Source organism: Corvus hawaiiensis, chromosome 26 (assembly GCF_020740725.1).
Source record: "Corvus hawaiiensis isolate bCorHaw1 chromosome 26, bCorHaw1.pri.cur, whole genome shotgun sequence".
NCBI classification, from domain to species: domain Eukaryota; kingdom Metazoa; phylum Chordata; class Aves; order Passeriformes; family Corvidae; genus Corvus; species Corvus hawaiiensis.
Genome location: NC_063238.1, coordinates 41,393,780 through 41,407,833, shown reverse-complemented (window position 1 = coordinate 41,407,833; position 14,054 = coordinate 41,393,780). Strand labels below are relative to the sequence as shown.

At 37.5% G+C, this 14,054-nt stretch overlaps 1 protein-coding gene across 14 annotated transcripts in view; it reads left to right on the top strand.

Moving 5' to 3' along the window:
* PTK2 (protein tyrosine kinase 2) overlaps nt 1-14,054 on the top strand; it is a 198,443-nt gene that overhangs the window by 112,277 nt on the left and 72,112 nt on the right. For all 14 annotated transcript variants that reach the window (XM_048286970.1, XM_048286969.1, XM_048286958.1 and 11 more), the window contains 2 exons: nt 9,109-9,188; nt 10,676-10,738. In XM_048286970.1, coding sequence (XP_048142927.1) covers nt 9,109-9,188; nt 10,676-10,738 — 143 coding nt within the window. The remainder of the gene's footprint in view (nt 1-9,108; nt 9,189-10,675; nt 10,739-14,054) is intronic.

Genomic DNA, 14,054 nt, shown 5'->3' with positions numbered 1-14,054 from the left:
AGGCTTAGGTGCATGATATGTAATTTGAAGTGCAGGCTGGGAATTAGACTCTTTAACCTAATTAAATAACAACATCTCTTACTCCATAATAAAAATAGGAGACCTAAAACAAATGACTTTGACAGGAAAAGCTTTGTAGGAAATGAAGAACATTGGGAGAAAAGCTGGCATTGTTCCTGATGTTGGCAGCTATTTAAAACAAAAAGCCCCCAACAAGAAAAAAAACAAACCACCCAAAACCCAGCAGATCTTTCATGAAGAGTTAATGGCTGAGACATAAACTGTGCTCTACAGGGAGGTGGCAATCTAAGAATTGCAGCTGATTAAAAAGTTACTAAAAATTTATTTTTTGGTAAAAATACAAATCAAACGGAACCTCTCCTGTCCTGCTCTTTACAGCTTGAAAAGACAATTTTAAGTGAGATTTCCTTGACGGGGGTAGGTTTCTGAAGTTGCTGAAATTCACAGTACCCCATAAAGTACTAATTTTTTCCTGTAAAAGTTGATTTACACCCTCAAAACTATGCTGGCATTCTTGTTTTAGGCTCTGCTGTTTGTATAGTTGTGGAGCTACTTTGGCTACAGATGTTGTGTGCCCAAGTCTGCTTTCCCTTAGTGCTGTATGGTAGGAATGTGAAACTTCCTTGTATTCCTTAACACCTCCTAAACGGCCAGCCAAGCTCAGGCCAAAGGGAAAGGGCTGCTTTGATTTAAAATTTCCACCTGTCAGCCAGAGTGGGCTTTTCTTGAATTGCTCATAATTCAGCATGATAAATTGAAAATGCTTGGGACCAGGTTTCCATGTATTGATGCGTGGATATGTCTTCATTAGTAGTCTGGAACAAAATGTTACTACAATTAGTATATTAAGTTGTGTATAACAAAAAAAACACACAAAAAAAAGTTGATTTATGTTGATGCTTGGACTTGCTTGATCTGGAAACTCAAAATTCTTTGTTGGAGAGGAGAAGTATAAAATTAGCTGAGAGCAAGGCCTGTTTAGTAGGTTGAGTTCTATATGGCTCCCAAGAGTCCAGTCCTACTTTGTGGAAAGTCTGCAAGGCAGCAGTGTCTCTTGCAGTGACATCTGGAGCTCAGCCCACTTGGACAGACGGCAGCATTTTAGCTGCTCTGCCCCTAACAATGCCTTGTCAGAAGTTGGTTTCCCCCCCAGCCCATCTCTAATGCCCTTATTATTAACAGAGGACCTTCCAAAATTAGTTAGAGATGTCAAAGATCACCCCGAGATAATATAGAGACTGTGACCTTGGGACATGAAGAGGAGGAGCAGCTGAGGGCAGATGGCAGATGAATGTTATCCTGATACTGGATCTGGGCTTTTAACTCCCCTAGATGAGGCCAAAGCCCTAATTTTCCCTAGTATTGACTTATCTCCTATAGCAGATTTCAGATGGGTAAATAGGGGTGGGAACACATGTGTTTCCCTCCTGTGTGTATTTTAAAAACTACCATTATGATTATTAAGGTGGCTCCTAAAAATACTGATGACATTAGAAGCAGGCATTGGGCTTTTGTGCATATGGGGCTTCATTCAGAGCAGATGAGGCACAAATCTTTCAGGGTTAATGCTGCATTAGATTGCTGAAGCTGTAGTAGTGAGGCTTGGGACCCTGTTCTTTCAAGCTGATTTTGTAGTGATGAAAATTTGGTGTCCCACATGAACCTGCTGTTGGAAAACAAGGATGGAGGAGCAGTTTGTTCCTTACAGATACCAGGATTTATACTGGGTGACTGTTCCACATTAACCCAGTCATGTGTCTGTCCTACAGTAATTCTGTGGTGTGTTTACCACTACAAGGAGCATTACAGCTGAAACCAGAGAGCATCTGAAATAATTCTCTTTGGTGGGATACCATGGAAGGAGCTTTGTCATGGATTGGGGTGGAATTGTGTGTGGCCCCTGCTGCAGGTGCAGAGCAGAGCAATGTCCTTCATTTTGAATGGGAAATTCTGGGGAAAACAAATGTGCTGTATACTTGGATTTTTATCTTGGTCACAAAAGTAGTTGCTGAAGATCCGTTTTTCCTATGGATATATTGAGATATTCTGGTCTTTCATTACAGAAGCTTGTACTGGTAAATTGCAGGAATCATTTCTCTTGATTATGGTAGGATGGGTGTCACCAGAAGTGTTGTGTGTTAGTGTAAAACAAAGATACTGTTTGAACTCTGTAGTGGCTGAGGATGAACTATAACATACAATATCTAACACCAAATCTAACACCTCCAGAGTTAGAAACTTGAGTGTTTAAAAGCAGGTACCAGAATACACCTGAGCTGTTGAAAATAAATTCAGAGAAATTACTGAGAACAAATAAATTATTGCATATACAGGACAATTAAGAGGAAGGTTGTATATTTTTAATATAAATGACACCAACTAAGCAGAAGTACATTATTTCCCAATATACAAAAGCACCAGCTAAAAATATTTGTGTGGAACAAATGGATAAGGAGAAAATGATGGAATATAAATCTTTGTTTTCATGCTTCATTAAATGACTGTAATTACTATTTGTGTGCTATGTACTGAATGGAGTACAGAAGACATTTTCTTTGTTTGGTTGTTTATCTAAGTATCTCATATGTTGTGATGATTCTTTTTGGGTAGGGTCTTAACTCCTCAGTGGGAACTTAGTCACTGAAGGGTTGTTTAAATGCAGTGTTCAAAGCAGTGCAAATTTGGGAAAAAAATAGAAATAAAAAAGGACTAAGTTGTGTAAATAGGTCATAGACATTGAAAGAAAAGCAAGAGAAATAGATTGCTTATTTTTAAACTGTCCTCCTGAAAAATGGGAGTTTATCCTGTGGGAAATTTCTTGGTAACATTAAGCTGGGAAAGCCAGTAGTGGCTAATTATTGGTATTTGCCCTTTTTGAGACACCATTTGATAGTACTGTTGCTAAAGAATTTCCACAGTATTTATGCTTGAAAACTCAATGTCAAGTTTTATAGTTTTATTTAATAATTATAAGGCTATAAACAAGTTTAAACCTGAAATATCTTTTTAAGATACAGTATCTAATGCCTTTTTTTTTTTTTTTTTAATCCCTAAACTGGAAAGCATTTGCCAAGTTCAGAATTATTTTACTGTTGTTCTTAATAAAGAAGTCTAAATCGAGCATGGTGTGTTTTTATGAACTGCTTGTCAGCCTGGGTGAACCTTCTTCTGAAATACTGCAGCTGCATAAAAAAACTTGTGTGCAGGAAAATGAAGCAGATGGCTTTTGAAAGTAGCAGCTGGTATATAGAATACGAGGCCAGTGCTAGATTTCTCCTTAAATCATAGCATAGGGCTGTTCTCTAATTTCTCCGTCTTCACAAACATGGGCTTTCCTCTGTTTCCAATTTTTATTTTAAATTGTTCAGTCTGGAATTTGCTACCCGTTTCGGTAGCTGGGAAACTGCCCATTATTTCCTAGTAAATTTGGAGAAGTTAGAAGTGACACCATTAGTAATTTCCCCATTCAAGTAAAAGAACAAATATTTTACAAGTCTTGACATCAGAAATGAAACTGGGCTTGTGTTTATGTGCCCAACTTCCATGTGGGAAAAGCTTTTTAGTTCACGTTGTGTTCACCTCCTTTCTTTTGTTATGATTTAGGAGTATCTTTGAACTTTTAATGCCCAAAAAACTGGAGACGGAAGAGAGATTGCTGTTCTGGCTAAAAGATGAAGAGTGATAAAAAAAAATTTTAAAATATTACTAAGAATAGAAAGTATTTTAAATGAAGTGACTTGTTGTTGAATATCAGGACAGTAATAAATCAGAAAATATGGTGTAGGATTGTGTTGGATTTCAAAATCTTTGTTTTGCTTTGGATATGACTCTCGCGGGGGGTCCGATGTTGGTCAGCAGGTGTGGCGCGACCTTCCTGGAGAGCATCCTGCAGGAGCAGCTCTTCCAGGGGCGTGGCCGGCCTCGCCGGGCAGCCGGGGATTCCAGCAAGTGTAGCGATTCCTCAGCTACAAGTGATTCCAGCTCTTGGGATTCAGCTCTTTGTGAAATCACCCGAGGTGGACTCGGGGACACAGATAGCGGAGCCTCGTTTGCCTGTTCCGCAGAGGCAGCTTTTATTGTCCAGCAGCCCCTGTGAAGGGAAGGCCAGGGACAAAGGCTCCCTTCTCAGGGGCAGAAACAGGGGCTTTTTATGGGAATGGCAGGGGGTGGGGTAGAAACCGATTAGCCAACTGGGTACAGGCCATTACCATATAGAAACAAGGGATGCTGGGCGTGGTTCACTTCGTCACCGTGGCCCAGAGGAAGGTTGCTTATCTCTGGGGTAAAGTCTTTTTGCCCTCAGGCGTCTCTCCTCCAAGGGAGTGCAGAGGGCTCCTGCGCCAAGGGCTCACAACCCTCCGCATATTACTGCCCTTTCTAAGCATGTATTCACTGATGGTGATGTGGATTCTGTGTGTGGGGGCAATGACAATTTTGTTTCATTTTTTATTTTATCAGAACATGTACAAGACTTCTTTTTCCTACCTCTGAGAGGTGCTTTTATGCTTGGCATTCTATTTTCCCCACGCTGCAGCCCTTTTTTGTATCAGGCTGTTTGTAGATGTTGTGGCCAAGAAGTCAACTCCAAATGTGAAGTGTAGGTTGCACTTTAATTCTTATTTGCCACCCTGTGAATGAGCAAATTTAGGTAGAGTTGCTTCCTGTGACACTGGCACTGCAGTAGTACTCGCCTGGTAGCCTGAAGCAGTTTTTATTTCCATTATTCCATGTTTAATGGAACTTAAGTAGACTAATCCTTTCTCCCCAAAGCATGCACCTGCTTGACTGTAAATCTGATTTAAACTTGTTAGAACATACTAAAAAAAATCCGAGGGAAAAGGTTCTTGAAATCAACACAGCAGTTTGCAGCAATAAATTATTTTTGTCTCTTATCCTCCTTTAAACTGTTTTCCAGTGTATTTTTCTCAGGGAGTTGAGATAAGCACATTATGTGGGAATACAGAATTAGTAAGTCAGTGGAAGCAAATGTGTTACAAGCAACATACATCAAAGTGACTCACTTCAGACATCGTATTTTGGGTTTTGATTGTTACCAAATAAAAAATATATAAGATTTTAGCAGTGTTGATACTTGAATTCTTAATCCTAGTGTAAATCCAAGTGTTTGCCTTGTTGATATTTTTGCATTTTTATTGCTATAACATTATGACTATAAAGTATTGGAGATAAATACAGACTTAATGTAATTTTATCATTGCCAGAGCATCTGGTCTCTAGTATGGGGTATAAATGAAGTAACGGCACACAGGTTTAACAGCAGCATCTTAAAGGCTTTGTTGGGCTCGTGAAAGGGATCATGGGTTGCTGTTTTGGTTTCTTGTTTGGCCACTTGGGTTTTTGGGGTTGCTTTTTCAAAACCAGATTTGTGTGACAAGTTTATATAAATACTTTTGTCTTACAACCTAGGTAAAATTAAGGTATATTAAATAGCATCCTACATTTTTTTTCTGGTTTAGCCTTTGGAAAGGTCCCATTCTGAACAATTAAACTGGGGAGGAGACGTGTGGCAGTGGTGCTTGATCTGCTTGAAAAGGATGTGTGTGTGTATATATCTATCTGTCTGTCTATAAATAAATGTATTCTTCAGCTTCTCCAGGTATTGCACACTGTTAACTGAATTTCCAAGCCATAGGTTAAGGTCTGCACACACTGTCAAGGAGTATGACAAGCTCACAGATAACAGGATCTCCAAACCCAACAGAGGAGGATTCATCCTCCCTCTTTAACATACTTCTGAATTTGTAGTCAACAGAAAAGAACTGATAGATTTTGTTAGATTTCTAAGAGTTCATTTTTTGTGCCTTTGTATGTATGTAGGCTTTGTGCTCTTGAACATGGGGCCTTTGTTTTTCTAACCCAGAAAATATTCTCATTTCTCTCAATTATATTAACAATAATAATAATAATAATAAAAGTTATAATTGAGCAAACACAAAAGACTTCTTGGAAAACTATTCAATTGCCTTGTGACAGTGCATTTAATTACCATTAAATTATCTCTTGTCTCTTCCACTTAGTATTTGCTCAGGCATTTTCCTTAGGAGGTTGTGCTGAGCCTCCTGTGAAATTCTTATCTAATCTCTGCACAGGCATTAGTTCATGCATTGATCTGATGCCATCTCAAAGAGAATAGTCAAGCAAAATTAAAGGTGATAAGAGAAGTTCTCATTGGTATTCTGGGAGTAGAAATTGAATCTGCCTATTTTCCTTTTTTCTTGCTGAATTGGAAAGCAGAATGTGTGCAGGCAGGTTTATGAAGAAAGGAGAAATATAGTAGGACACTGTTAAATCCAGACCACTGGATTCTGAAGCTTACAATCTCTCTTTATAACTCACAAAATTTAAATACTAAAATAAGTAGGTGTATATAATATAAAATACGTCTTTTTCCCTTTCCATTTTGTTGAAACAGGGGATGGTCTTTTACATTTTCTTAGTCAGTATCTGATGCCTGTAGTTGCAGAGTCACGCTAGGAACATGACTGGACAGCTCACAAGCCACAGGGCAAGAGGAGATAAACCCCAAACTTTAAATACTTGGGTAATGTTGCTTATTTATTTATGGAACAGTAGGCTAGCAGTGTTTTAAAATCATGTTTGCATGAAACTGGAGATGCTCTTAAGCTGTTTAGTTTAACAAATTGAGTACTGGGATCCACAAGACAATGAGTTGTGAAGATAAATGAATACACATTTGATCATGATACACTGGATCTTAAATTAGCATCGTTCCTGCAGGTGGAAGTTTTGTGTGTCAGGACTTAAAAACTACTTTGCTACAGCCAGTTCTTCTTGTTGTGGGAATGGGAATGGGAAAAGGAATAGATGGATAACAGCTCTGAAATTTCCTGGTGATGCAAAATTGTTGAAATGGTTCCCAAAATTGAACGTGCAATTTAAAAAAGAAAAAGTTTATTGAAATACAAGGAATCGGTCAATTGGTATTTTATTTGGGTGGGTGTAAGGCAGGTTGGCCAAGGGATTTTGTGAACAGTTTTACTTGCTCGGTGAAGTAACTTTGACTGTACAGGAAGGTGAATTCTCAGGAAAAGGACATGAGCATTTCTGGAATTTGGGTATCCATATACGATCTGAACTCATGTTCAACACTTCCTCTCCTTTTGAAGTATCCCCACGCAGAGCTGAGGATGAGGAGGGCTGTGCTGTTGTTCACCACCCATGTGTGTTTGCAGAGGTCATTTATGGCAGTTCATGGAGCCTGAAATTCCATTCCTGATTTACCTGCCCTGAGCTTGTGTCTGACAGTTTTATGCAGGACCAGTTTGATGTCCTTTCTCATGAACAGAGATCCTGGTGTAATTTATTACATTTTGCTGTTTATAGGATCATAGAACCGTTTAGGTTGGAAAAGACATGGAATAAAAACCATTAATCCAGTGCTGCCACATCCACAACTGAACCGTGTCCCTAAGGGCTCCATCCATACTTTGAATGCTTCCAGAGATTGGTGCTTCTACCACTCCCTGGACAGTCTGTTTCCAATCCCTGACCACCCTTTCAGTGGAGAAATCATCCTAATATCCAGTCTGAATCCAAGTATTTAAAATTGTGAGCATAATGAAGAGGAGAATTATTAATTCATATTGTGTGTATTATTAGTATGGGAATACAGAATTATTATTTCCATATGTGTGTACAAATAGCACACTGCATGGTGCTGAAGGGCAATTATTCTCCTGTCTCATTAGTATTTGTAGGAATTGAATTGAGAAGAGTTAAAAGCTCATTATTTTGTCATGTTGAGTGTCTGTATGAATTCAAATGCAAGAAGCTTTTTTCTCATGTTTAAGCCATTGTAATAATTCATTTTCATTTTCTCACTCCTGCACAGTTTATCATATTTCTTCTTTCATGTCTTTTAATAACAAATTAAAACTTTCCATGCAATTCAGACCCAGGAAGTTTTTAGGGATTTGTTACTTTGTAGTTGGAGCAGGGCCCAGCTGCCACACTGGTGCTGAGGGAATGCAGTGGTGAATTCTCACGTGTTCTGAGGAGAATGCTGAGTGGAGAACACCTCCAGCTGTTGGATCCATTGCTATAATTTCTTATCTTTTAAGTTATGTATTTCCTAGCAGTAGTAGTTTGAAATAGTTGTTCTTACAACTTGTCATCACTCAACAAACCCACTTGGTGAAGTGTGTTGCTTTCATAGTGCATCATCTCCTCTTTGATCTGCAGGTCAGTCACGTGGATTTTTGTGGTATTTCGGGCCTTGCTGCAACTTTAGGATCTCAGTAGCAACTTGATGTTTCCATAAGAGGATAACAGGAGCTGTTAAGGAAAAACTGTTGAGATTTGTTACTGGTGCAAGATTTGCAGTGAAGTTCTTGGGCACTGGTTCTGTTCTCTCTTACTGCCTGGGTTTTTTTGTTGTTGTTAGTTATTGCATAAATTGCTTACTCTAACATGGTGAAAGTATTACCTAAAAAATAGGATTCTTCCCACAGCCATGTTGGTAAATAAAAAAAAGTCCACGACATGGTGATGAAGATTTGAAGTGTTTGCTACTGTAGATCGTCATCATCCAGTGTCACTCTTGGTTCTTCTTGCTAGTTCAGTATTATTTTATGCCAGTGTGCAGTACAGTTTGCACATACTACTCCATTTACTTTTATTTTTATTTTCACTGTAATTCCCAGGCATTTATCAGTTTTATTTGCATGATTAGATCCACCTACACAATTAAATACTATTGACCAGGATGATTCAAGAACACAGCCTGCCTTCTCCTAGCTGGAATGCAGGTACAACCATCTGCTCAGTCCTCTGTGAATTTTGATTATATTTAATAAAATGTAGCCAATATTGACATATATAAGGAATTTTTCAATCAAGTTCATTGCGGTTCAAATGTGTTTTTTCCCAAAGTGCCGCTCATTTATGGAGAATATAAACACAAATTCTTTTTTCTCTTCCTGGACTGTGAATTGTTATTCCAGAAAATTAGGATGTATTCATTTGAAAGTTGTTTGGGGAGTATTTTAGTCTGTGTTGGCACTGACCTTATCTTTCTGTGATGCCTACCTGCTTCTTTTGCTGTAGGTGAAAAATGACTATATGTTAGAAATAGCAGATCAAGTGGACCAGGAAATTGCTTTGAAACTAGGTTGCCTTGAAATCCGGTAAGCTCATAATTTAATTTATTATTCAACATCTTTCTGACTGAATATATACAGTAATTTTGAAACTGCTTAAAGTTCATCAATTTCTGACCAGTAGAGTTGAATAAAACATCGTAAGACATTTATTTTCTACAAAGCAGTTTGAAGAAAAACTGAATAGATTGTAACTAATTTCTAGTGATTTTTAAATTAACATTATTTTAAAATTTTAATTAATTACCTCTTGATACTGCCTTTTGGGTGAATTCTTCATCTGAATAATTCAAAGGCCTGTAGAGTACATGGAAGTATGCTTAAAAAAAAATGCATCTGTGGTGTTATTTAGCAAATAGTCTTGTGATTCTGCATATATAAATCCTACAGCTAAAGAATGTAATTATAAATAAATGCTGCTACCTTTCCTCTCTGTATTTGCTCAATTTTTAATGTGCTGTTTTGAAATGATTAAATCTTAAGGATCCTTTTGGGTGTTTCTGGTGTTCTTGTCAACTGTATAGACAGCTGGAAAATAAAGATAAGTATATCAGATTAAGAGATCCTTGAGAGAGTTCCCAGCTTCGAAATGCATGTGTTGGGTTTTGCTAATTTATGGAGAATTTCCAGCCTGAAACATTTGCTTTAGTTATGCTGATGTCTTGAACAGGGAGATTAGGAAAGAAGTAAAATTGATAAGAAATGAATGACAAATGTAAACTTGTTAGGAGAGAATAAAAGTGTCCTTTGAACAGTTCTTTCCAAATTAAAACAAAATTTAGGCTTATGAAATTTTCCAGGTATCACAGGAGAACCTGATGCCTTTGTTAAAAGTTTTGCTGGTAGCCCCAGAGAAAACAAAAATTCTTTGTGTAACTGCAAACTCCTTACGCACTTACAAAATCATTGTGCCCTATTTCAAAACATGTAATGAATATAATAATCTACGATTATGTTGTCAGCCAAGTCTTACCTTCCCTGGTTCTCAAGCTGTGGCTCTTCAGAGCATTTTGATGAGATACTTCTTGTAGATGAGCTACTGAGACTCTTAGAATGAGCATTACTGGTCCATTTTTCTCCCTGACAATGATAATCTCAGCCTTCTCCTAACAAAACTTTCTTATTTATTCATTTATTTTTTAATGTGAACGTGTTTGGATTGAAGCAGTTTTCATCACTGCCTGCTTCCCCTGGTTCTCCCTGTTCCATGCACAGAGGACTCTCACAAAGAAGTGCAGGTAGTGCAAAGAAGTGAGGTAGAAGGAGCTGCTGAAGGGCAGCTTAGGTCACTTCTTTTTGTAGCAGCACTGGTTTAAAGTCGTTCTGAAAATGCAATTAATTTGTAAAATAAAAATCTGATCTGTTGAGGTAGAATAATGTACTTAATACTTAGCTTTTAATTCATTCTGGCAATGTTTTCTGATGCTGAGTAGAAGTTTTGATTATGTTGGTGTTGTAGTTTTAGGCTGAATTATCCAATAATTGTTGCTTTCAAATATTTTTCCTGTCTTCAGGAGATCCTACGGAGAGATGAGAGGCAATGCATTAGAAAAGAAGTCCAACTATGAAGTGTTAGAGTAAGTATTGTGTTCTAGCTTGAGGTTTGAACTGTCCCTTCCCTGCATCAGAAACAATAAATTCAGTTCAATAACAGAACGTTTCTGTTGTAGTTTTCCTATCCCATCAAGTTTAAGATGCTTTAGTATAAGAAAAGGATGATGAAACCCATTGAGGTGTAGAAGTAGGAAAAGTGCCTTTAACTCTGGTCCAATGAAACAGGTTTGGAGTTGTTTAAACTTGATCAGGAGGCTTATTATGATTTTCATCAATTTTGCTAATGTTTATGGGCTTTGCCAGCTCTGGTTGTAAAGTAATTTTGTTCCTCAGTGTTTTTTCTGTGCCCAGTTCCTAAATGTTCTTCTGTGCCCAGTTGCATTCTTCAGTTGTGACTCATCTGTGGTAAAGTTTGAGTTACCTGAAAATGTTTGTGGTATTGTTTTTCCTTCTGTTTGCTCCGTGTGGACTTTTTCTGTGTTGTTACCTTGCAGTTAACAAGGTTAGTGTTTATCTGTGTATCACAAATTTTGAGGAGACCAAGGAGCATTCTTGTACTGAAATACTTTGTTTGCTTATTCATGTTGGACATGAGATGACTTCAGTTCAAACAAGCCAAAGTCCTTGAGAAGCTTCAGGGATTGAAAACTGGTTTTATTTCTATTTATATAATGGATAAAGTTTCAGACATACATGCACCAATGATATGCTCATCACTACTAATTACCCTTATGAAAAGATGCTGTACAGTTGAACACAAAATTGGGATAAAAGGTTGGTGCGGCATTGAAGTCTTTATTTTTTAAATCTTGTTTTTAATAACACGTGTGCTAACTTTTGGAAGTGTGAAATTGGAGCATTTGGAGGAGGAAGTTAAGATTTTATACCACAATGAACAAGTTTACAAGGATTTTTGAAGAATCTATGATTTTAATAGGTAAAGATAACTTTGAGGAATAGCCTGCTTATTTGTAGAGTATTTGGTATTTCTGTAGTGCTCCTGTTTTATGCAGATTTTTTTTAAAGCTTTAGGTTTGTATGAATTAGGGATTTTTTTTTAATTAATTTTTTTAAATACTTCAGTTTTTTGCCTGTAGCTGCTAGTAGAAACATCCTGGTTGAGGAAACACATCACAAAATGAGAAAGTACTAATAAAGATAAAGGGGATGAGCAGACAGACAAGACTAAAAGGGGATATAAAAAAGATCTGAAAGTATGTGAATTATGGTTGGTGCAGTTTATGTTCAGTAAGAACTTGAGCAGACTATTTTTAAGTCAGTTTTTTGGCAAATCAGAAGCTACAAGCATTAGTAATTAGGTTAATGACTTTGGAAACAATGAGACAAAAGAAAGCTGGGTCATAACAGGTCACACAAAGTATAAATTAATAATTGAAACAGCTGAGAGTTCCAGGACGACTCATTGTGGTGCTGCTTCCAGTTTTACAGTGATTTCTTTCCTTCAGTCTCTGTGTTTGTTAAACAGTGACTGCTTTGGTAGGAAATAACTGCCTTGCTGCTGTGAAGGACAAAGTGAAGCAAAACCTTGATATGCAAAATGTAACCACTTAAATGCCATGCAGAATTGGACATGGAGATTTTGCATTTCAAGGGTTTTGGGTTTTTTTGAGAAGCAATATGTGATTTGTATGGGATTTAGCTGGGAAAGATGAAGGATAAAACCACCTTAAAGTGACTATAGTAAAGATAATTACAGACTGGAAAGGGTCTGCAAAAAGTGCCAGTGATCCCCAAAATGCGTTAATTTGATCTTAGAACCTTAATAACCCATAAATGTTTAAGTGCACAAGTAATATTTATTGCTCAAGTGAGGCCTTCTGGGTTTTTTGAGAGGGGTGTTGCTAGTTTTAGTACATCATGAGGCACTTAACCAGCTGAGGGCAATTTTTAAACAGCCCTTTTTTGCATCGGGTGTGATTGCTCCTTGCCTGCCTTTGTTAGATGTCTATTTGATGTATATTTGTCTTTGATCAGATTGTCATACAAGAACAGATCTGGATGGGAAGTGGTGGATAGGATCAAACTGTTAAGTAGCCTTTAATAGTTGGGCCTTCATGGAGTGAAAGATTTTTTTCATAATAAATGTGAAGCCTGTTAACAGAGAACAGGGATAATTACAAGTACAGAAGTGGGAACTATAGGAAGGAACAGGTGCAGCCACAATTTGGTAAAAAGCATGTTAAAGTCTATTATGTTAATCTAACATTACTTTTTTTGTTGTAACTTGAATTGAGGTGAAAAATACATTGTATATGCTGCCTAAAGCTGCTTATCATTGTAAGACAAGCAGTATCACCTATCCGTAGTTGGTATTTTATTAATCATATTGAAGTTTGTACATTTAAAAAATTGAATTTAGATTTAAGCCCACAAGTAGGTTGGAGTAGATGAGGTTAAATACAAAGCTGTAGTAGAGCTGTATGAACCAGGCTCTCAGTGCTCGTTATCTCTTGTTGGCAGTCAGAAACCAGATGTCTGAGTTCTTCATCCAGAGCCCTGAGTTGGTGTCTCCCTTGTTGGCCATTCCACCCCCACACAGCACAGCTGGGAAGGAGTTTGTAGGGTTGTGTGTGTAAAACTGTATGTTCCGATTTCCAGTGCTTATTCTCTTATTTATGGGTACCCTTAGGTTGTTGTTGGCCAAGGCATTAAATCTTTGTGGTTCTTTTGTTGAATTCTCCTCCAGCAAATAAATTTGCTGTCTCAGCTAAACACAGGAAATGCTTTATTAACAAGTTTTGTTAAGAGTTTTGGTCTATTGTACTCTGCATAAGAATTTCTTCTCAGTTTGTTGCACCCCAATCTGTACAAAAGGCTGCTCTACAACTTGTTCTAGTAATGAGTCAAATGAGGCTGTGGCAGCTGTGTGCTGCAGGACTGTTAAGATGAGGGATACCAGGGTGATGGAAGGTGCTTCATTTCAGAAGCACCATCTCTCTCTCAGATGCTTAATGTTAAACTAATATATCCCTGTCAAAATGTCTTTGCATATTATTTAGATGGTAATAGTGTGTTAGAATCATTTAACTGTGTGGGATGATAAACCAAGTATCATTTGCATTTGAGAAGAAATGCATGGAAGGAATTAACATTTATGAAAGTTTTATAATCCTGCAGCTTACTGTCATTTCACAGATGCCAGTGCTGCACATGAAAATTCTGCTTCTCCTGGTTGAGGATGTTTTTAGTATGAAATTGTATGCTACTCATCTTCAGAGAGCTTTAAAAATACCCTGGTTTATTCTTCTGAGTGAGCTTTTTATATTGACTTTACTGTTGGCTTTGTTCTTGTGCCGTTAGGTAGCAGTAAATAAATCC